We start from the raw sequence: 21,824 nt of genomic DNA on the forward strand, positions 1-21,824 counted from the left end.
AAGGAATACACCCCTGTAAAGATGGCATGGCATATCGCAAAACACATGTAGGGCTCAAGTTCATAGGAGACACATAATAATCATGGAAAAAATGACAAATGCTCAAGATCTGCTAAGTAACAGGAACTAACACTATATAGCACTCTTGCAACATCATTTTAGGCATCAAGATGGACTCAAACAAGCATGGTGCAATGGAACAAAAAGAAGAGGACATCCTAACGAACATTTTGATATATCACACGCGCAAAACGGAGCTACGGATGATGAGATATGGCCTGATGAACATAGCTAGAAAAAATATGCAGAAAAAGACTTAAACGAAAATAGAGGTCAACCCTAGTGGATCTAGATCCAGATCTGGCATGCGGATTACGAAGTTCGCCGGAGATGCTTCGCCGGAGTTGTGGAAGGAGGGGGCCGGAGCGAGGGAGCCGGTTCGGTGGGCGGCGAGGTCTCCGGCGGAGACGGGCGCGGGGTCGCCGGTCGCCGAACGGTGCAGGGCGGCGGAGGCCGGCGAGCGGGCCGGCGGAGCACTTGGGCGCGGGGCGGCGGCGGCTGGGCCCGCGGGGGCCGGCTGCGGGCCTCGGCGGGCCGGCGCGGCGGCGGCGGGCGGTGGACACGTGGTGGGCGCTGAGCGGTGCGGGCGGCGCGGCAGACGTGTCCGACCGTCGGGCGGACGCGTCCGGCGGCGGGGTGGAGACGACCTAGGGTTTCGCCTGCGATTTGAACGGGGAAGACCTATTTATAGATAGAGGGGGCTAGGAGAGTTCAAATGAGGTGCGGTTTTCAGGCACACGATTGTGATTGAACGGCCGAGAGGATGGAGGGGGTTTAGATGGGTTTTGGGCCACTTTGGAGGGGTGTTGGGCTGCAACACACACGAGGCCTATACGGTTCCTCGGTTAACCGTTGGAGTAACAAACGGACTCCAAATGACACGAAACTTGACAGGCGGTCTACCGGTAGAGTACCAAGGCCGTTTGGCAAATCTCGGTCCAATCCGAGAACGTTTAACACCCGCACACGAAAAGAGGCAAATGGGGGGCGCCGGAGGACATAGGAGTGTCAGATCGCAAAACGAACAACGGGGAAAATGCTCGGATGCATGAGACGAACACATATGCGAATGCGATGCACATGATGACATGATATGAGATGCATGACATGGAAAAAATGCAAAACGAAGACAAAACCCAACCACGAGGGAATATCATAACTTAGAGCCGAAAATGGCAAGAGTTAGAATACAAATATGGCAAGTTACATACGGGGTGTTACACCTACCTACCACCTATACCTTTCCCTTGGGTTCTGCAGACTCAAGGGTCATCTTTTTTTTTAAACCCCATGGGCCAGTGCTCCTCTGAGTGTTGGTCCGAACCTGGCAACCTGTGGGGCCACCTCGGGGTAACTTGAGGGCTGGTTTTACTCGTAGCTTGACCTATCCGGTGTGCCCTGAGAACGAGATACGTGCGGCTCCTATCGGGATTTGTCGGCACATCGGGCGGCTTTGCTGGTCTTGTTTTATCATTGTCGAAAAGTCTTGTAACCGGGATTCCAAGCCTGACCGGGTCTTCCCGGGAGAAGGAATATCCTTCGTTGACTGTGAGAGCTTGTGATGGGCTAAGTTGGGACACTCCTGCAGGGTATAAACTTTCGAGAGCCGTTCCCGCGGTTATGTGGCAGATGTGAATTTGTTAATATCCGATTGTAGAGAACTTGACACTTAACTTAATTAAAATGAATCAACCGCGTGTGTAGCCGTGATGGTCTCTTTTCGGCGGGGTCCGGGAAGTGAACACGGTCTTGTGTTATGCTTGAACGTAAGTAGTTTCAGGATCACTTCTTGATCATTTCTAGCTTCTCGACCGTTGTGTTGCTTCTCTTCTCGCTCTTATTTGCGTATGTTAGCCACTATATATGCTTAGTGCTTGCTGCAGCTCCACCTCACTACCTTCTCCTACCCATAGGCTTAAATAGTCTTGATCTCGCAGGTGTGAGATTGCCGAGTCCTCGTGACTCACGGATACTTCCAAACAGTTGCAGGTGCCGAGGATACCAGTGCAGGTGATGCTACAGAACTCAAGTGCGAGTTCGACAAGGATCTGGGTCGTTACTACGTTTCGTTTCCTGATGTTCAGTAGTGGAGCCCAGTCGGGACGATCGGGGATCTAGCATTTGGGGTCGTCTTCCTTTATTTTTGTTTCGTAGTCGGACCTTTGATTGTACTTTGGATGATGTATGAATTATTTATGTATTGTGTGAAGTGGCGATTATAAGCCAACTCTTTATCCCTTTCTTTTTCAGTACATGAGATTGTGTGAAGATTACCCTTCTTGCGACAATACCATCATGCGGCTATGCCTCTAAATCGTGTCCCAACACGTAGGAGATATAGCCGCATTGTGAGTGTTACACTGCCATACATTGCTATGCGACATTCATGGAAAAACTTGTATATGGTATTGTGGCACCATCCAACAAAGGCCTGATGGACAGGTTGAATGGAAGGAGACACCACATGAAATACCACCCATTGCTACACCCTCCAAATCCAAATCAACATCTGACTGACCAGGACCAACAGTCATAGCCAATCCAGCCTACTATGTAGAGGTTGCACATGCCATTCTTGAGAACCATGTGATATCCTTAAATAGGCAGTGCTACACATGCATTGGAGGCGTTTGGTTGAAGTCACATAATATATTCACTACTACTCCCTCCGTTGCTAAATATTTGTCTTTCTAGAGATTTCAACAGTCACTACATACGGAGCAAAATGAGTGAATCTACACTTTAAAACATATCTATATACGTCTGTATGTGATAGTCCATTTGAAATCTCGAAAAAGACAAATATTTAGGAACGGAGTGAGTATAATCAGGGTACCCTATATCAGGTGGCGGTTTGAGTGATTGCATGATTCGTTTGCATCAGGCAAGGTTTGGTTTGCCATTTCAAGGGAGGTGGAAGGGAAGAGGAGATGTAGGGGGTTCGGCACTGCTACTCTGGATTCGTGCTGGAGGAGAATGGGCAGCAAAGGGAGATTACCCGTGTTGCTTATACACGGCTTGTGGTGGAGGAGTGGTTCCGGGATGGTCGGCAGGAGAATGGCGGAGTTGCCGCTCATTGCGGGACAACACGAGAACCTGAGGGGACAAGGTGACACAAGGAGAACCGAAGGGGGCAAAGCAAGGCGTTATTCGGTACCAGTCGATAGGAGTTGTATTGGCTTTTGTGAACGTCCATTTCTAATTACAGAGGAACTGAAACCAGGCCAGCCCAAACAAACAGAGGTAACATATTCAGAAACCAGTGTTAGCAGAAGACAACTGAAATATCACGGACTAAACACGTCGTAAGTACATCAATTGATGAGCGCTCCCAACAGACCGCCGCGTGGGTCGCTCTGCTGTCAAGGTCCCCTCGTTGCAATAACCATGATGCCAGATGGACCATGGCATGCATGGCCACATGGCGAAGGACGACGAGGGGGAGATTAGCAACGAGTAAAGCCATGTTATCACCATCATCCGCTGACATTTTCCCGGCAATGTCCACCAACGACGGATGACAACAAGATGAAAGGAGCTGGAGGAAGGGCCTGGGGTAGCGACAACTAGGGTATTACAACATCTCCAGCACTATCCCCTAAAACAGACACACTATATGTCCTTGGGCTGTGTCCGAACGCTGTCCTTGGACTGTGTCCGAACGCTTCCGCGGACAAGATATATGAGTCGGCCATTTAACCATGTCCCTTAAATAAGTATCAGAGCCGAACAACAGAGGTGAGCCGGGCGGACCTATAGAATAAACCACATGGGGTATGAGGACATGCAACTTAACTGCGGTGGGCCAAGCGGACTCCAACGTGGTGCTCAGACTCCAGGAAGCTCCTTCAAATTTTCTTCCGGGTTGCTGGAAGATGGATATGCAGATTGATTTGGGACGTTTAGTGAATCGTACTAGAGGGTAAAAAGTGTCCGTACCGTGTCGTTCAAAACTTCACTGGCACTTTGAGGCATTGCTTTGAAGACACCCTTATGCATAGAAGTAGCAGTCCCTGGGACACACATGGATTTGGGGCTCGCGAGTGCCAACACACTCTATTATACACTAAATAATTTAGTAATTCTCAAAAAGTCAAAAAATTTGAATCTTCTTGGAATCAAATATGATCGAGTATTGTATAAGAAGTTTAGCCAAGAAATGATTACCAATGACTTCAGGGCAAAAAAGATAAATTTATGACGATAATATAGCATGAATGGTATTTGTATATATCTTTTTTCAATCTTTGACACAGGATGCAATGAAAGTCATTCTTCGGTGAATCTTTTTATACGAGTACAATACTTGATCGTGTTTGATTCCAAAAGAGATTGGAATTTTTTTTGAACTTTTCTGAATTACTAAATTATTTTTTGCACATAGGGTGTGCTGGGACCTGAGAGCACCGATGTATTTCTCTTTGTGGGTCTGATTATTATAAAATCTCACTCATTGGGTGGCGTGAAGCGGTAACCAAACAACAATCCTACACCCTCGAACAAGTTTCAAAAGTTTAGGTAACTTTCCTTCACCAATTCTCTTCGCCCCGCCCCCTTAATTTCAGGGGTAGGCCCCTCCTCCCCTCTACTCGCAATCTCAATCATAATTTGCCAACTGACTAATTATCATTAGGTAAAACATAACCTAAACTTCTTATTAGGCGTAGCATTGATTTTGGTCGTAACCAAACTACTTCCTCTGTTTCGAATTAATTGTCGCAGGTATGGATGTATCTAGATGTATTTTAGTTCTAGATACATTCATTTCTACGACGAGTAATTTGGAACGGAGAGAGTATTTGGGTGCATGCATATGTCATCGATGGGCTCATCCCGCCGTGGTTCAGTGGTTCCAATCAATCAATCATTTTCGGTTCCGCCTTGCTCCCAAAATCCATGATTAAAATAAGGAAGCCACACTCAAGATTGATGTTTGTCCGTCGCTGGCGTGTTCTGGGGACGGTCGCGGTATCGCAGCCGGCGGCCGCATCATCAGCAATGACGTCAATCAAGCCCTCTCTGTTGCTTCGCTCCTGCAACTGCAAGCATATATGTACTGATCACTCACTCTTGTTTCTCACAACGGCTTCCCACTACCATACTGACGATCGATCGCACACTGACCACCATAGTGGTCACTCTTCGACCAGCTGGTACGTAAGCAATGGCGGCCGGAATCCAACAGCAGAACGCAGCCGAGGACATTGTGATTGCCGGCGCCGGACTGGCCGGCCTCGCCGTCGCTCTGGGACTCCACCGGAAGGGCGTCCGGAGCGTGGTGCTGGAGTCGTCGCCGGAGCGCCGCACGTCCGGCTTCGCCTTCTTCACGTGGACCAACGCCTTCCGCGCCCTTGACGCCCTCGGGGTCGGGGACAAGATGAGGGGCCGACATCTGCAGCTGCAGGGGTATGTTATCGATGCTGTACTCGTTTTTTCTATACATTTACAACAGTCCGGTGATGAGATGATGAGTCTGTCTCTCGTTGGTCAGGTTGCGGGTCATGGCTTCGTCTACGGGAGAAATAGCGCGGGAAATGGATCTCCGGGTGAACGGAAAACTGTGAGGAGACATCCATGCATCCACCACCATATCGATCGATCTCAACTCTGTTCTTTGGTGCAATGGCGAAAGCAGAGTTTTCACTATGATCGATGTTGGTGCAGGGGACCCCATGAGGTCCGGTGCGTGCAGCGTAACGTGCTGCTCCAGGCGCTGGAGGAAGAGCTGCCGCCAGGCACCGTCCGCTACTCCTCCAAGATCGTCTCCATCGACGACCAGGACGGCGCCAAGATCCTCCATCTCGCCGACGACTCGACTCTCCGGGCAAAGGTGCTGATCGGTTGCGACGGGATCAACTCAGTGGTTGCGAAATGGCTTGGGCTCGCAAAGCCGTCCGAGTCCGGGCGCACGGCCACGCGGGGATACGCCAGGTACCCCGAAGGCCACGGCTTCGAGCCCAAGATCCTGCAGTTCGTCGGCGAAGGCTTCCGCGCCGGCTTGGTGCCCTGGAGCGACACCGACGTCTACTGGTTCTTCACCTGGTCTCCTGCTCCTTCCCCGGATGCCAACGGCAAGGAGGACCGGGGCGCCGCGGCGATGAATCAGTTCGTGCTGACCAAGATGAGGGGCGCCAAGGTGGGCCCCGAGGTGCTGGAGGCCGTGGAGAGGAGCGAGATGAGCGACGTGCTCGCCGCGCCGCTGCGGTTCCGCTCCCCGCTCTCGCTCCTGTTCGCCAGCATCAGCAAGGGGAACGTGTGCGTCGCCGGCGACGCGCTCCACCCGACGACGCCGGACCTGGCACAGGGCGCGTGCACGGCGCTCGAGGACGGCGTCGTCCTCGCCCGCTGCCTCGGCGCAGGGGCGGAGCCAGGATTTGGACATGAGGAGGGCGAAGAACGTATATGCCGGGTAACAGAAAAAAAAGGCACATTTTTATCAATTAATTTGCACTTTCACATATGTTTGAGCTGGAAGCAATGGACTTGAAAAAGGGAATCCAATCATTGAAAAAATAAGCAGAAGAGCGACACTAGATTTCTAAATTAGAATGAACTATTTTCTTCAAAGGAAGCAAAAAATTACTAAAATTACGATACAGCGGTGACATACCTTGATTCCTTGAAGTTGACTTTGATCTGTTGTTGTATGATACTGGTAAAGCACACAAGCTGTCATTGTCTCATGGACTCTGATGGATTCAATCGCCGCGAAGTGGAGTGCCATCTGCCGGTCTTCCCTATCGAGAAGCGAGGGGCGGCGGCACAAGGCGATACGGAACCTCCAGAACGCCTAGAAGGAAATTACGAGGAGGGTAGATCGATAGGAAAGTAACTGCTCCATCTCACGGCTGATCTTTTCTGATGTCTACAACTAGCGATCAAGGCTCAAGCGGTGCTTTCCCATGTTTGGGCCTTTGGGCTAGAAAGTTACCTCGTTGGGCCATAATCAATTTAGCATTAAACGACAAATGGCAATACACTTTATACGTACAAACTACTGGTAGAACTAGCACGCACTAGTAATGAGATATTATAGGGGGGGGGGGGGGGCGACGCGATGGGGGGTGTCTGACCCTGCTCGCACCCCCTGTCTCCGCCCCTGCCTCGGCGACGCCATCGTCGGCGCCGGCGACGGGGAGGAGAGGGAGAGGGTCGTGGCGGCCCTGCGCAGGTACGCCGGCATGCGGCGGTGGAGGAGCGCGCAGGTGATCGCGGCGTCCTATGCGGTGGGGTTCGTGCAGGAGAGCGACCACACCGTGGTGAGCTTTGTGCGGGACAAGCTGCTGTCCGGGGTGCTCGCCAAGACGCTGCTCATGATGCCGGACTACGATTGCGGCAAGCTCTGAAGTGTATGTACTGCCGTTTTTCTGCAGGGTGGATCACCAGTCACGTAATTTCTGTCGCCCCGACTAAATCGCGTAATCCAGCAGATCCCTACGTACACCCTGCGTTTTGATTTTCGGATTGGTTTTTTTTCACCCCCAGACAAAATGGCCGAATTTCGGTCAATTCAAAAATTGCGGCCAAATCTCAGACGAAATTGCAAAAACAAAATTTGAATTTTGAATGAAATTTAACCAAAATCTGGCCGAAATTCGGCCGAAATTTGAGAGAAATTTTGCAATCAACGGAGGAAAAGTATAGCAGATCGAGCTCTAGGGATTAACAACTGAATCAGTTCAATAATAAACATTGGAGAAGCAAACGAAGAAGGAAGTGCCCTGATGCTACCTATGCATCAGTCCAACATATAAAAACAATCCTCACTGCCACAGACATCAAGTACCATGCCGTGGCATTGAAGAAGCAACGGAGAAGAAACTAGATGGTGATGGAGGAGGCGCGAGGTGGCCCTGATGGAGGCTGCGCGTCGACGCACTCGGACGCAAGTGAGCGGGCGGGAGGTACCCGTCAACGAGGCGGCTTGATGCAGCGGCGGAGTGCGGATTCTTCACTGGAGGAGCTCCCGACGGGCGGGGGAAGGCAGCAGGCTGGCAACGGCGCGGCGCACACGGAAAGACAGAGGAAACGAGAAGTTTAGGGTTCGGGCATTCAGTTTGATGGTGTTTTCTTAGCCGGACCATAATGGAGGCCTTCTAGATGTTGGGCTGGGCCACAACTTTCAAAGCAGGCCGAAATTTTTTAAGCGAAAGGGACATATTCCGGGCCCAGGCGAGATGGCCGAAATTCGACTGAAATTGGTTTTCTTAAAAATATCCTCAAACTTAATTAATCAACTGAGAAGAGTTACATCTTTCAAAACAAAGGGCAACAGAGAAGAGGGCGGATCACCATACCAATTGAAATCTAATTGAGAATCATCAGAGCGCTACGCCAGTTGGTGAGCAACACAATTTGCCTCAAGAAAAAGAAACTGTTTTGATCATCATGGTCTTTGCACACGAGATGATGAAGAAGTAGGAACCCAACCGTTTTAATCAGTGACTTTATTTCCCGACCATCAGATCAATATCCAACGGGCACAATCATGCCTCGTCTTGTTCATCTTCTTCCTCCGGCATGACGGTTCCTCCTCCTCCGGGGCCTACTCCACCCCATCCGCATGCCTCCACACCCCCCGGTGGCCAGCGGGTATTACCGCGCACCGCCTCGCCGCCCCAGCTTCCCCTCAGTCCCCAACCACTCCTACCGCCGTTGCTGGTCACTGCCATGGCCATCCCTCTAAGACGCGCACCAATGAACAACTCTGGCTATTCTCCTGTACTCCACACCCCTAAGATAGATAGCGAGGTTGATGCTTCCCGACGAACCTGCAACCCCATCCCTAAGATAGATAGTGGGGCTTCTTCTTCTCCGGCGAGGTCCGGCTATCCCAAAAAAGTGACTGACGCGACAAAGAATTTGAGGTACCTAAAAAATAGCAAAACCAATGTAAGGGCATCTCTACCAGATCCTTTATAAGTTATATTCGAGAGTCAACAATTTTGTTTACGGAACTCAGCATCATCTAGCAGATCACTTATAACTGAAGGAGTCTGATAACACGGAAGCCTCGGGACCTTGTTCTTGCTCTCCCGGAGAGGAAGAGAGCAAGGGCATACGCCGCTAGCTGAAGAGATCCGTGATATCGAGGTCGGGTCTGGGCTAGCCCTGGAACATGTAACCTTGGACTCAGTCATGCATATAAGGCCAGTCAACAAAATAAACAACAAGTACTCTCGTGGCATGATGATACTCAGGTGTCTAGCTCCTGCTGGGACCCAAAGTTTGGATTTTTCTTGGATAAGTTTGAGATTGTAGAAAGGCGGCCTTGATTTCTTCCTAAAAACTCTAGCATTTTTCTCGTTCCAAATGACCCAACTGACAAGCATAGTTAAGGAAGCCATGGCCTTCTGGTTCTCTGTGTTGGGCTTCGACATGTTTTTCCAAAAATGTTTGATGTTGTGCTTCACTCACCATTGATGAATCTCCAGAGCCCCCAGGCCAAGCCACTCCTATACCAATATCCATATGTACAGTGTGGACCTGCACCGAAAGAAGTGGTGCGGGGATGTCATGTTTGTCCATCTGCAAAGGGTGCATAGGCTGCAATTTACCCAACCTCGCTTCTTCAATCTATCCGCTGTCCAAATTCTAAAACAAATATTGCATGAAGAAAGATCATTTACAATATAAGAGATTTCGGCCTTTCCAACTCTTACAAAAATGTTATGGCTGCTACAATTTTAATACATTTTTATCACGTTGTTCATAATTTCCTAATTAGCCTCTCATTAACTTCATACAAGATTATCCCACCCCCACTCGTTTTCCCCGCTTCCGTAATCACTGGCTTCATGCGGTTTAGTGTCACGATGCATAGGGCATGCTCCCATGTCCCAGCTTCTCCCGCTCGAGCGCCGCCTTTCCACCACCCTCAAGCAAGTGCGGATAGACCTAAAGTCATGTGTCAGGGGTAGCACCACCCTAATGAGCTCATCCAAAGCTAGCAAGACGTGAACCAGGGGTCCCTCTTAAAAGAGCAGGACCCCCTCTTCGACGATGAGTTCACCTTTTGCCACATCCTTCAACAGCCCTTCAACCATCGCTAGCCAGACTGGTGCTTTTTAGCGACAACATAGCAAGATCAAGTTCTGCCATCTCAGAGATGAAAATACCGCATACAAACATGTGCTTCTACCTACAGGCTTGAGAAGCAGTTCGCGACTGTCGAGCTCCATGGCATGCATATCTACACCTGCGACACCAAACCATATATTATAGATGCCTTACTTTGACCTACTGGGCTCAGCTCCCATGTCAACCTGATATGTCGACCTCCCACACCTCATGAATGGATCCTTTCTAGATACCACTTAGGTGACGTCCCTCATTGCCCCTTCTCTGGTGAGCATAGGAAGCATTTTATGCCATGCGTTCGAACTAGGTTTCTGGTCTCGGTGGCTTTGGCCTAACTTTCCTTAAGCACGCTTGTCCACTTTTCAGACTCATCATCATATGGCTCGCCGAGAGCTTTTTCTCCCACGAAGTGGATCTCTCGGTTGATAACTGGTCCATCATTACCCACATCTCCAAGGTCAATGACACCACCTAGCGAAAGAACTTCTGACCAATTTTCACTACATAACTGCATGACAAAGGCATCATCGTAGGCTAGAATCCATTTTTCAAAGTAATGAAAACCATTCTCTTAATGCAAAAGTGACACTTTGACATGCAGATGTATCCAGTGATCCCCTTCCTAGCCCACTCCATTCATACTACCTCCTTCAATTGGAGGTGCATACGAGAGAACTTTGACTTTGCAACCAAGCTCATGCAATATTGCCTCAAGCATTACGACTCCACATTCGTCCTCAAGCTTCACTGCCAGAAAACTTTTTCTTTTGACTATGCAAGTTAGACTGTGCTTAACCGCATCCTAGTATGTTGTGGCACTTTGATCCTCCACTGTCCTCACAGGTTCCTGCTAAGTTGGCGACGATGGGTTGATTTAATATCAGAGAAATGTGTGATAGCTCTCGGGTGCCCCTACACCCTCTAGGCACAATAATTCAAAAAAAAGAAAAAAAATCAACAAAAAAATTGAATATTTGCAAAATCAAATATGGTCAAACTTTGTAGGTTCGTGCAAGGTTTCATAACAAAATATCTTGTAGAGCTCTTTGAATATCACGAGTTTCAGATTTCAGTGCTAAAAGTGCTCAAACCTTCAAGCATTGAAATTCTTTTCTTGTATAGAGCTCCTCGGAACTTGCAAGCACCTACAAAGTTTGTTCATAGTTGATATTGCAAAGTGCCAGATTTTTTTGAATTTGTTTTCTATTTTTCTTTAATTTACTGTTCACAAATGGTGTAAGGGCATTCGGGAGCTGAAAAACCACTCTCTTAATATTATGAGCCTTTTCAATGGCGCCCTTATTGGTTGTTGATTCACATGCAAGCTTGGACTCCATCGAGATGACTCCTCTCCTTGTACCTCTTCAACCTCATCACCAATGTACATCCTTGCCTCGGAGCACGGGTACCACATGGAACACCCCCTTGTTCGGAGCTGCCCTGCCTCGTTCTTCGGAGTACGCTAACGACACTTTGATCCTCCTGCGTGCGTACGTGACTTAGTGGAGAGCCATCCATAACACCTTTGCCTACGGAATTTATCTGCACAAACTTTCACAAAAAAAATTGTGCCTATTTGTGTTGCCGGTGACTGAACACTATTGTGATTTAAACTATGCAGTTTAGTATATAACTTTTATTGCAGGGAAGTTTAGCACAATTTATACATTTAACTTTTTTTTTTGCAGAAAAGTATACATTTGGTGATTGCATTTTTTTGTTGATAGCTTACCAAGCTGACCACTTGGTAAGTATACATTTAGCTTCGAGAGAATTCAACCTGAAAAGTATGAGATTTATTTTTGAAAAAGAAAAAATAATAACTTTTGTTCTTCTCCAAATGAAAAGAATGCAATTTTAACTTAAAACGCGATGTGTTTGTAGCACCTATATTTAAGCTAGTAATAAACCGACTGAATAATTAGCGACAAATCTGAATTAATTTGAACCATATATATGCGCATCAGATTTCTTAAGACATCGACAATTAAGAATATAGATATGCAACATTCACTGTTCACATGTGATCACCAAATTAAGCAGACCGGAACAAGCACGCAGCGTATGCTAAATGAATCAAAGGTGATGACTGATCGATCGATGGGGGTCGTAGGTGTACCAGTCCACCGATCACAGCCGGAGAGACAAATCCAGCCCATCGCCCGTACGCGCGCCATCGTATTCCGGGAAGCTCCTGCCGCGCTCCAGCTGGATCTCCATCCTCGTCTTCTTAGCCGCAGGACCGGCCGCATGGTCCTCAGCGCTGAGCATCGCCGTCGCCGCGACGTGAGAAGAAGGCGCGGACGATGACAGCGACGCTGCATGCACGCGCCTGGCGGCGGCCATTTCCCGACGGCGCCTGGCCAGGCGGCGCTCTTCCTTGTGCGCGTTCTGGTGGCCACCGAACGCCTGCGAGTTGTAGAAGCTGCGGCCGCAGTAGACGCAGAGGAACAAGCCGGGGGGCTCCCGCACCGACGACGGCGATGAGTGGAGGGTGAGCTCGCACTGATCCTCCTTCGCTTCCATTGCGCGTAGCACTGTTTATCGATCTAGGTGAGTATATATACCACGGTGAGCAACATCTAAATAAATATAGCTAGCTAGCACCTATAAAGACGAGTATGTGTATACGTGAGCTGCGTGCTCCATGATTGATCGGACTAGTGGATCTGGTGCACCCAAACATTACTTGGGTGTTAAGGTGTCTGGTGGAAAAAACCCCAAACAACCTTACTGCCGCCAGAACGAGCGGTCCACGCGCCGCTGTCGTCGCTCCCCTACCGAAATCATCTTGACCTTGTCGATGACAGTCGCGAAGTCTTTGTGCATGTGCCCTTATTCTAAAATAGTTACAACCCTACTACCTACTATTTTTCATAGCACATGCAAATTCTTCACATCATGAAGCGCATACAAGACCTTACGCCATGGAGTATTTAGCAATTCCGTATGTGGGTGTACCTAGATCTCAATCGACTGAGACTTCTCACTCAAGTGATAGAAGATATAAGAAAACACACATAGATCTTCATGTAAAATCTCACGGGTATAGCAACAAATGAGACTTCGTTAAGTCTCAGCCAACTGAGATTTAGCAATCCCGTATATTGAACACATGACTCCTAGCCCAATGCATGGCGTCTCTCAGACAAAACAAGTTTCAATCGCACGGACAGAAGTTATTTAGTAGATCAAATTTTATTTCTCTAATCTAGTAATGCATGTGTCGTAATCTATAATTAAAAATCATCTATTTTGAGTCTTATTTCTCTTTTATCAAGTTTCTTTATCGAGCCATTTACATGTGTCTCATGTCCAATGATGTGAGCTCGCGTGTAACGTTACACGCGATCTATACACATGTCTTCACATAAAATTCACGATCACGATGTGTGGTCACGACCCCGGCAAGGTCTCTTACTCTTGCACAGCCCCGGCAAGTGCATCGGCTGCCAGTGACAGAGGCAGCGAACAACATGGCCCGGCTTCTCTGACCAAGGCAAGCCGCGGCAACCTCCTTCCCCGGCGAGGCCCTCCCATGACGTAGCTGGCAACAACGACGGTGGTGCATGGGTCATCACGGCCACCGGCGGTGGCTCCTAAACTCCGGCTGCTCCTTGCCCGGGCACAAGCGGCGCGGCGGTGCTCTCCACTGCGGCCCCAGCCTGCGGCCAAGGCTGCAGCACGTGGCACTCCGAAGAAGAGCAGTGGCGGCGTCCCATGGCTACCCGCGGCCACGATTCCCAACTGCGTATCCTCCACGGCCGACGTGTGACGGAGATGGCCAAACAAGTCCTGCATTTGGTAACCGAGCACAAGCGAACCTTATAACATGCGTTTCTATGGGAGGAAATAAATACTGTAACTTTGTTACCTACGTAACATGTGTTTGTATGAGAGGGAATGAATGCCGTAAATTTGTTTCCTTTGTAACGTGGGGTGTTATTATTCATGCTAGAATTGTATTAACCGGAAACATAATACATGTGTGAATACATAGACAAACAGTATGTCACTAGTATGCCTCTACTTGACTAGCTCGTTGAATCAAAGATGGTTAAGTTTCCTAGCCATAGACATGAGTTGTCATTTGATTAACGGGATCACATCATTAGAGAATGATGTGATTGACTTGACCCATTCCATTAGCATAGCACTTGATCGTTTAGTTTGTTGCTATTGCTTTCTTCATGACTTATACATGTTCCTATGACTATGAGATTATGCAACTCCCGTTTACCGAAGGAACACTTTGTGTGCTACCAAATATCACAACGTAACTGAGTGATTATAAAGGTGCTCTACAGGTGTCTCCGAAGATACTTGTTGGGTTGGCGTATTTCGAGATTAGGATTTGTCACTCGGATTGTCGGAGAGGTATCTTTGGGCCCACTCGGTAATGCACATCAGTATAAGCCTTGCAAGCATTGCAACTAATGAGTTAGTTGCGGGATGATGTGTTACGGAACGAGTAAAGAGACTTGCCGGTAACGAGATTGAACTAGGTATTGAGATACCGACGATCGAATCTCGGGCAAGTAACATACCGATGACAAAGGGAACAACGTATGTTGTTATGCGGTCTGACCGATAAAGATCTTCGTAGAATATGTGGGAGCCAATATGAGCATCCAGGTTCCACTATTGGTTATTGACCGAAGACGTGTCTCAGTCATGTCTACATTGTTCTCGAACCCGTAGGGTCCGCACGCTTAAGGTTTCGATGACAGTTATATTATGAGTTTATGAGTTTTGATGTACCAAAGGAGTTCGGGGTCCGGGATGAGATCGTGGACATGACGAGGAGTCTCGAAATGGTCGAGACATAAAGATCGATATATTGGACGACTATATTCGGACATCGGAAAGGTTCCGAGTGATTCAGGTATTTTTTGGAGTACCGGAGAGTTACGGGAATTCGCCGGGGAGTATATGGGCCTTATTGGGCCATACGGGAATAGAGGAGAGAGGCCAAAAGTGAAGGAAATATGCCCTGGAGGCAATAATAAAGTTATTATTTATTTCCTTATAGCATGATAAATGTTTATTATTCATGCTAGAATTGTATTAACCGGAAACATAATACATGTGTGAATACATAGACAAACATAGTGTCACTAGTATGCCTCTACTTGACTAGCTCATTGATCGAAGATGGTTAAGTTTCCTAACCATAGACATGAGTTGTCATTTGATTAACGGGATCACATCATTACGAGAATGATGTGATTGATTTGACCCATTTCGTTAGCTTAGCACTTGATCGTTTAGTTTGTTGCTATTGCTTTCTTTATGACTTATACATGTTCCTATGACTATGAGATTATGCAACTCCCGTTTACCGGAGGAACACTTTGTGTGCTACCAAACGTCACAACGTAACTGGGTGATTATAAAGGTGCTCTACAGGTGTCTCCAAAGGTACATGTTGGGTTGGCGTATTTCGAGATTAGGATTTGTCACTCCGATTGTCGGAGAGGTATCTCTGGGCCCTCTCGGTAATACACATCACATAAGCCTTGCAAGCATTGCAACTAATGAGTTGGTTGTGAGATGATGTATTACGGAACGAGTAAAGAGACTTGCTGGTAACGAGATTGAACTAGGTATGGGATACCGACGATCGAATCTCGGGCAAGTAACATACTGATGACAAAGGGAACAACGTATGTTGTTATGCGGTCTGACCGATAAAGATCTTCATAGAATATGTAGGAGCCAATATGAGCATCCAGGTTCCGCTATTGGTTATTGACCAGAGACATGTCTCGGTCATGTCTACATTGTTCTCGAACCCGTAGGGTCCGCACGCTTAAGGTTTCGATGATAGTTATATTATGAGTTTATGAGTTTTGATGTACCGAAGTTAGTTCGGAGTCCCGGATGTGATCACGGATATGACGAGGAGTCTCGAAATGGTCGAGACATAAAGATTGATATATTGGATGGCTATATTCGGACACCGGAAGTGTTCTGGGTGATTTCGGAGAAAACCGGAGAGCCGGAGGGTTACCGGAACCCCCCCGGGAGAAGTAATGGGCCATATGGGCCTTAGTGGAGAGAGAGAGGGGCATAGTTTGCTTCTTCTCCTTTTTGAACTCATACTTTGCATTCTTGATCTACAAGCATGATACATGCATGCATATTCTTAACAACATCCCAGGAGAACCGGTAAAGTGTTTCTTGTAATGAGAATATGTTTAAAGTCTTGATCTTTGTCAGGTTTGTTTTGTGCATTGGTTACTTGTACTAGTGCAGAACTGGGCAATAGCACCGGTTCGTAAGGCCCTTTAGTGCCGGTTCCATAACCGGCACTAAAGTGTGGTCACTAAAGCCCCCCCCTTTAGTACCGGTTCAGCACGAACCGGTGCTAAAGGGCAACCACGTGGCACGAGCCAGCTCCGGGGGGCGCGAGCCCTTTAGTACCGGTTGGTAACACCAACTGGTACTAAATGTTTGTGGGTTTTTGTTTTATTTTGTATTTTTCAATTAAATTTGTGTTATCAATTTAATTTAGGATTGTTTTACGTTATAATGAGTTGTAGTCGTCATCATCATCATCATCATCATCGCATATTAACAAATAAATAAACTCTAGCTAGCTAAAAATCATCGTAGTCGTCTAATTACCACTATTTAATCGTCATAGTCATTACCGCTAGCTATCTAATCATCACCAACACTGGCTAGCTTAAAGAGGAAATATTCACTTTGTAACAGAAGCAAAGATATCATCGAGTTCAACATAATCATCACCAACATCGAAGTTCAGGACACGGGCATGAGACACTAATTAAGAGCACATGAACTAGTGCTGCTCCCTCTCAGGTAGAATAGCATAGAACATGTATAGCTCTCCTGATTCATCATACTGGAGCATGCAGATGAATCTGTCTCCTAATCTTGGGTTGCGCTTCTCCTAGCTGCCCCTAGTACTTCTCTGCGATGTTAACAATTTTGCTCCAATCTTTCTCTATTAAGCATTCTTCGCTTTCAGAAATCCTGAATGCACTCATGTGCAATGTAGGATATCTTGGCCGTAAGCTAACCATTGACATGTCACCTTTAGTCTCGATCCACTGAGGCACAACTGTCATCGGAAGTCCCTGTTGAAGAACATCGTATAGTAATTAATATACTAAGCAATGAAAGTTTAGCTTCAAAAATAATGTATGCAAAAGATGCACTAATTAAGGACAAATAGTTAAAATCTTACCATCTTTCAATTATAGATGTGACCGTAGTTCAATACGATCACCATTGGTCGCACGTTTTGAGTACTAACATTTCTAAGTTCAGGAAAAAAATTTGTTTTGACAGTATTAAGATCCTCAAGCCATGAAACATAATGACTTATCTCCTCGCAGTTTAGTTGAGCCCCGGGGCAGTAGTAGGTCCTGTCTACCAAGCACCGGACATGTTTGCTTGAACCGAAATAAGCTGACAATACAAATTAGTTGTCAACTATTTTTGAATAAACTGTATCAAAGACATAAACATATGCATGCATGGTTGAGAAAACCTCACATAATGGTAGAACTGGAGGCGTTTGCACATCGACCCAGATGTCTATATTACCTTTAATATCATCTTCCGGACGAATATCAAAGGTGACAACCATACCAGGCTCAAATGCATAAGCCTTGCATAGTGCTTGCCAAGTTTTGCATTCAAAATGGGTGTATGTGTCTCCATTATATAATTTGACGTTGAAAGTATACCCATGCTCCGTCTTCAAGTAAACTATCTTTACCTCCATATCATCTATAGCACTAAAATCTATCTTATCCAAGATAAAAATTCTTGCATGGCAGGGGATGCGCTAGTAGAATAGTGAAAATTTAAAATTATAAGTTGAAGCAAATGAAGTATAAGTTTTGCATTCAAATAATAATTGACAAAGTGACTTACTGTATCAACTTCGAATGTCTCATCCAGCTTGATGCTGAAGCGCCTACCATCAACAAGGAAATTTCTGTCGCACAGGCCGCGCTGGTCTTCACAGTGTTCGCACATAATAAAATCTTTTTCGTCGTCAGATGACATTTCCTATGTTCATTAAGGTGAAATATTAAACACCTATTACTATCTAACATTAATTAATATCTAGCCAAATATATATTCATCTAATATTTGACATTAATATATCTAACTATATTCATCTCTAACAATTAACATTACTATATATTTAACTTTTCTATCTAATTCATCTAACATTCGACATTAATCTAACATTTATATAAACTCAAAATATATAAAAAATTAAATAAACAGAAAAACTCATTAACAAATAATATTTTAATTAGATCATCAAATCTCATATACCTAAATTTTCTTACTAAAAATAAACTAGTTATATTAATTATTGAACTAGTTCAAATCTCATATACCTAAATAAACTAGTTATATTAATTATTGAACTAGTTCAAATCTCATATACCTAAATAAACTAGTTCGACAATTTTCTTACTAAAAATAAACTAGTTATATTAATTATTGAACTAGTTCAAATCTCATATACCTAAATAAACTAGTTCGATAATTTTCTTACTAAAAATAATCTAATTATATTAATTATTCAACTAGTTCAAATCTCTAGTTCGACAATTTTCTATCTAGCTAATTCATCTAACATTCGACATTAATCAAACATTCGATCATCTAATTAACTTTTCTAAAAAACAGAAAATAAGTAAAAAAATGTGTGTGTGTGTATGTGTGTGTGTAGTGTGTACGTATATATGCATGTGTGTGTATGTGTGTATCTGTGGGGCCCTGTACGCCGCCGCCCGGCCCGTATGTACGAGCAGGGAAGCCGGCGTACGGGGTGGGGGCGGCGGCGTACGTACGGGCGGGGGCGCCGCCATACGGGCTGGGTGCGACGACGACGGACGGCGGCGCGGCGGGTATACGCAAAAGCGAGAGACGTATGGGACCACGGCGGGACGACGACGGTTGGCGGCGCACGGCGTTCGGGGCGGCGGCGCGAGACGGCGACAACGACGGGCGGCGGCGGGGACAGCGACGACGACGACGGACGACGGGTGACGGGCGGCGAGGACGGGTTCGAGCGGCGCGCGAGAGGTTGGAGACGAAAGAAGTGACAGATCTAACTGAATTTTCGTAAGTGTTGTATATATAGGAGAGGTCTTTAGTACCGGTTGGAGCCACCAACCGGTACTAAAGGCCAACTTTGGCCAGGCCAAGAGGCGGGAAGAGCAGGCCTTTAGTACCGGTTGGTGGTTCCAACCGGTACTAAAGGGTGGTCTTTAGTACCGGTTAGAGCCACCAACCGGTACTAAAGGCCTCGCGCTGCCACCTCAAAGTTTAGTCCCACCTCGCCGGGCGAAGGGAAGCCGCACTGGTTTATAAACCCAGCCGCGGCTACCTCTTCGAACTCCTCTATATAGCAGGCTTCTGGGCCTAATTAATTAGGGCGCGCTGCCCTGTGAGTCTGCTGGCCCTTCTCGGCCTGCATTGCACACCCTAGGTCTGGCAGGCCCACTAGGCAGCGCGCCAACAAATTTTTTATATAGTTTTTTATTTTATGCATTATTTATTTTTGAGTAGTTTTTTATATAGTTTTTTCTTTTCTGCATTATTTATTTTCTTCTATTTATTTTTGAGTAATTTTTTTGTATAGTTTTTTATTTTCTGCATTATTTCTTTTCTTCTATTTATTTTCTTCTGGAAATTGAATGCTGCGTACTGAACAATTAGGTAAATGACCGAAAAACAACAAATGGTGTCAGAACATGTTGGAAATTGATGACGTCACTTTGAATGCTGCATACTGAACACAAAAGAAGTCCGGAGTTCAAATAAGTTTAAAAAACATTGAAGTGGCCGTGTAACAGATGAGTTCTTGTTCGAAACCCTGATACTCCGAAAGAGTTTGTCCAGTTTGTACACGAAGTGCGTCCAGTTTTTGCCGTGACCCTCTCTACTCTTTCGCGCATGCTATGCGGGTGATATGATGATACCATGCCAAGTTTCAACATTTTCAGGATTCATTTTGTAGTGATTTTCAATTTCACGGTCATTTAGCTCCCTAAACAATTAGGTAAATGACCGAAAAACAACAAATGATGTCAGAACATGTTGGAAATTGATGACGTCGCTTTGAATGCTGCATACTAAACACAAAAGAAGTCCGGAGTTCAAATAAGTTTAAAAAACATTGAAGTGGCCATGTAACAGATGAGTTCTCGTCCGAACCCCTGATACTCTGAAAGAGTTTGTCCAGTTTATACACGAAGTGCGTCCAGTTTTTGCCGTGACCCTCTCTACTCTTTCGCGCATGCTATGCGGGTGATATGATGATACCATGCCTAGTTTCAACATTTTCAGGATTCATTTTGTAGTGATTTTCAATTTCATGGTCATTTAGCTCTCTAAACAATTAGGTAAATGACCGAAAACAACAAATGATGTCAGAACATGTTGGAAATTGATGACGTCGCTTTGAATGCTGCATACTAAACATAAAAGAAGTCCGGAGTTCAAATAAGTTTAAAAAACATTGAAGTGGCCATGTAACAGATGAGTTCTCGTCCGAAACCCTGATACTCTGAAAGAGTTTGTCCAGTTTGTACACGAAGTGCGTCCAGTTTTTGCCGTGACCCTCTCTACTCTTTCGCGCATGCTGTGCGGGTGATATGATGATACCATGCCAAGTTTCAACATTTTCATGATTCATTTTGTAGTGATTTTCAATTTCACGGTCATTTATCTCTCTAAACAATTAGGTAAATAACCGAAAAACAACAAATGATGTCAGAACATGTTGGAAATTGATGACGTCGCTTTGAATGCTGCATACTAAACACAAAAGAAGTCCGGAGTTCAAATAAGTTTAAAAAACATTGAAGTGGCCATGTAACAGATGAGTTCTCGTCCGAAACCCTGATACTCTGAAAGAGTTTGTCCAGTTTGTACACGAAGTGCGTCCAGTTTTTGCCGTGACCCTCTCTACTCTTTCGCGCATGCTATGCGGGTGATATGATGATACCATGCCAAGTTTCAACATTTTCAGGATTCATTTTGTAGTGATTTTCAATTTCACGGTCATTTAGCTCTCTAAACAATTAGGTAAATGACCGAAAAGAAGAAATGATGTCAGAACGTGTTGGAAATTGATGACGTCGCTTTGAATGCTGCATACTGAACACAAAAGAAGTCCGGAGTTCAAATAAGTTTAAAAAACATTGAAGTGGCCATGTAACAGATGAGTTCTCGTCCGAAACCCTGATACTCTGAAAGAGTTTGTCCGGTTTGTACACGAAGTGCGTCCAGTTTTTGCCGTGACCCTCTCTACTCTTTCGCGCATGCTATGCGGGTGATATGATGATACCATGCCAAGTTTCAACATTTTCAGAATTCATTTTGTAGTGATTTTCAATTTCACGGTCATTTAGCTCTCTAAACAATTAGGTAAATGACCGAAAAACAACAAATGATGTCAGAACATGTTGGAAATTGATGACGTCGCTTTGAATACTGCATACTGAACACAAAAGAAGTCCGGAGTTCAAATAAGTTTAAAAAACATTGAAGTGGCCATGTAACAGATGAGTTCTCGTCCGAAACCCTGATACTCTGAAAGAGTTTGTCCAGTCTGAACACGAAGTGCGTCCAGTTTTTGCCGTGACCCTCTCTACTCTTTCGCGCATGCTATGCGGGTG

General features: G+C 45.9%; 1 protein-coding gene across 2 annotated transcripts; it reads left to right on the forward strand.

Moving 5' to 3' along the window:
• The first annotated feature begins 5,129 nt into the window (after positions 1–5,129).
• LOC125554149 (monooxygenase 2-like) lies at positions 5,130–7,446 on the forward strand. Of its 2 annotated transcripts, none has more exons than XM_087519806.1 (4): positions 5,130–5,466; positions 5,552–5,620; positions 5,725–6,405; positions 7,160–7,446. In XM_087519806.1, exons 1-4 carry the CDS (start codon positions 5,225–5,227, stop codon positions 7,404–7,406), a joined length of 1,239 nt encoding a protein of 412 aa, XP_087375932.1. In that variant the 5' UTR covers positions 5,130–5,224; the 3' UTR covers positions 7,407–7,446. The 2 variants fall into 2 exon arrangements, with proteins under 2 accessions (XP_087375932.1, XP_087375931.1); XM_087519805.1 differs by having other exon boundaries at positions 5,725–6,469; positions 7,209–7,442.
• Positions 7,447–21,824: the final 14,378 nt, after the last annotated feature.

The sequence above is a fragment of the Triticum urartu genome, chromosome 4A (genome assembly GCF_056163025.1).
Source record: "Triticum urartu cultivar PI428250 chromosome 4A, HENAU_Tu73, whole genome shotgun sequence".
Taxonomy (NCBI): Eukaryota; Viridiplantae; Streptophyta; class Magnoliopsida; order Poales; family Poaceae; genus Triticum; species Triticum urartu.

Coding starts and splice junctions, on each gene's coding strand:
- LOC125554149 (XM_087519805.1), top strand. CDS start 5,225: ATGGCGGCCGGAATCCAACAGCAGAACGCAGCCGAGGACATTGTGATT. Junction 5,621..5,724: donor CTCCGGGTGAACGGAAAACT/GTGAGGAGACAT, acceptor ATGTTGGTGCAG/GGGACCCCATGAGGTCCGGT. Junction 6,470..7,208: donor GCGAAGAACGTATATGCCGG/GTAACAGAAAAA, acceptor GAGGAGAGGGAG/AGGGTCGTGGCGGCCCTGCG.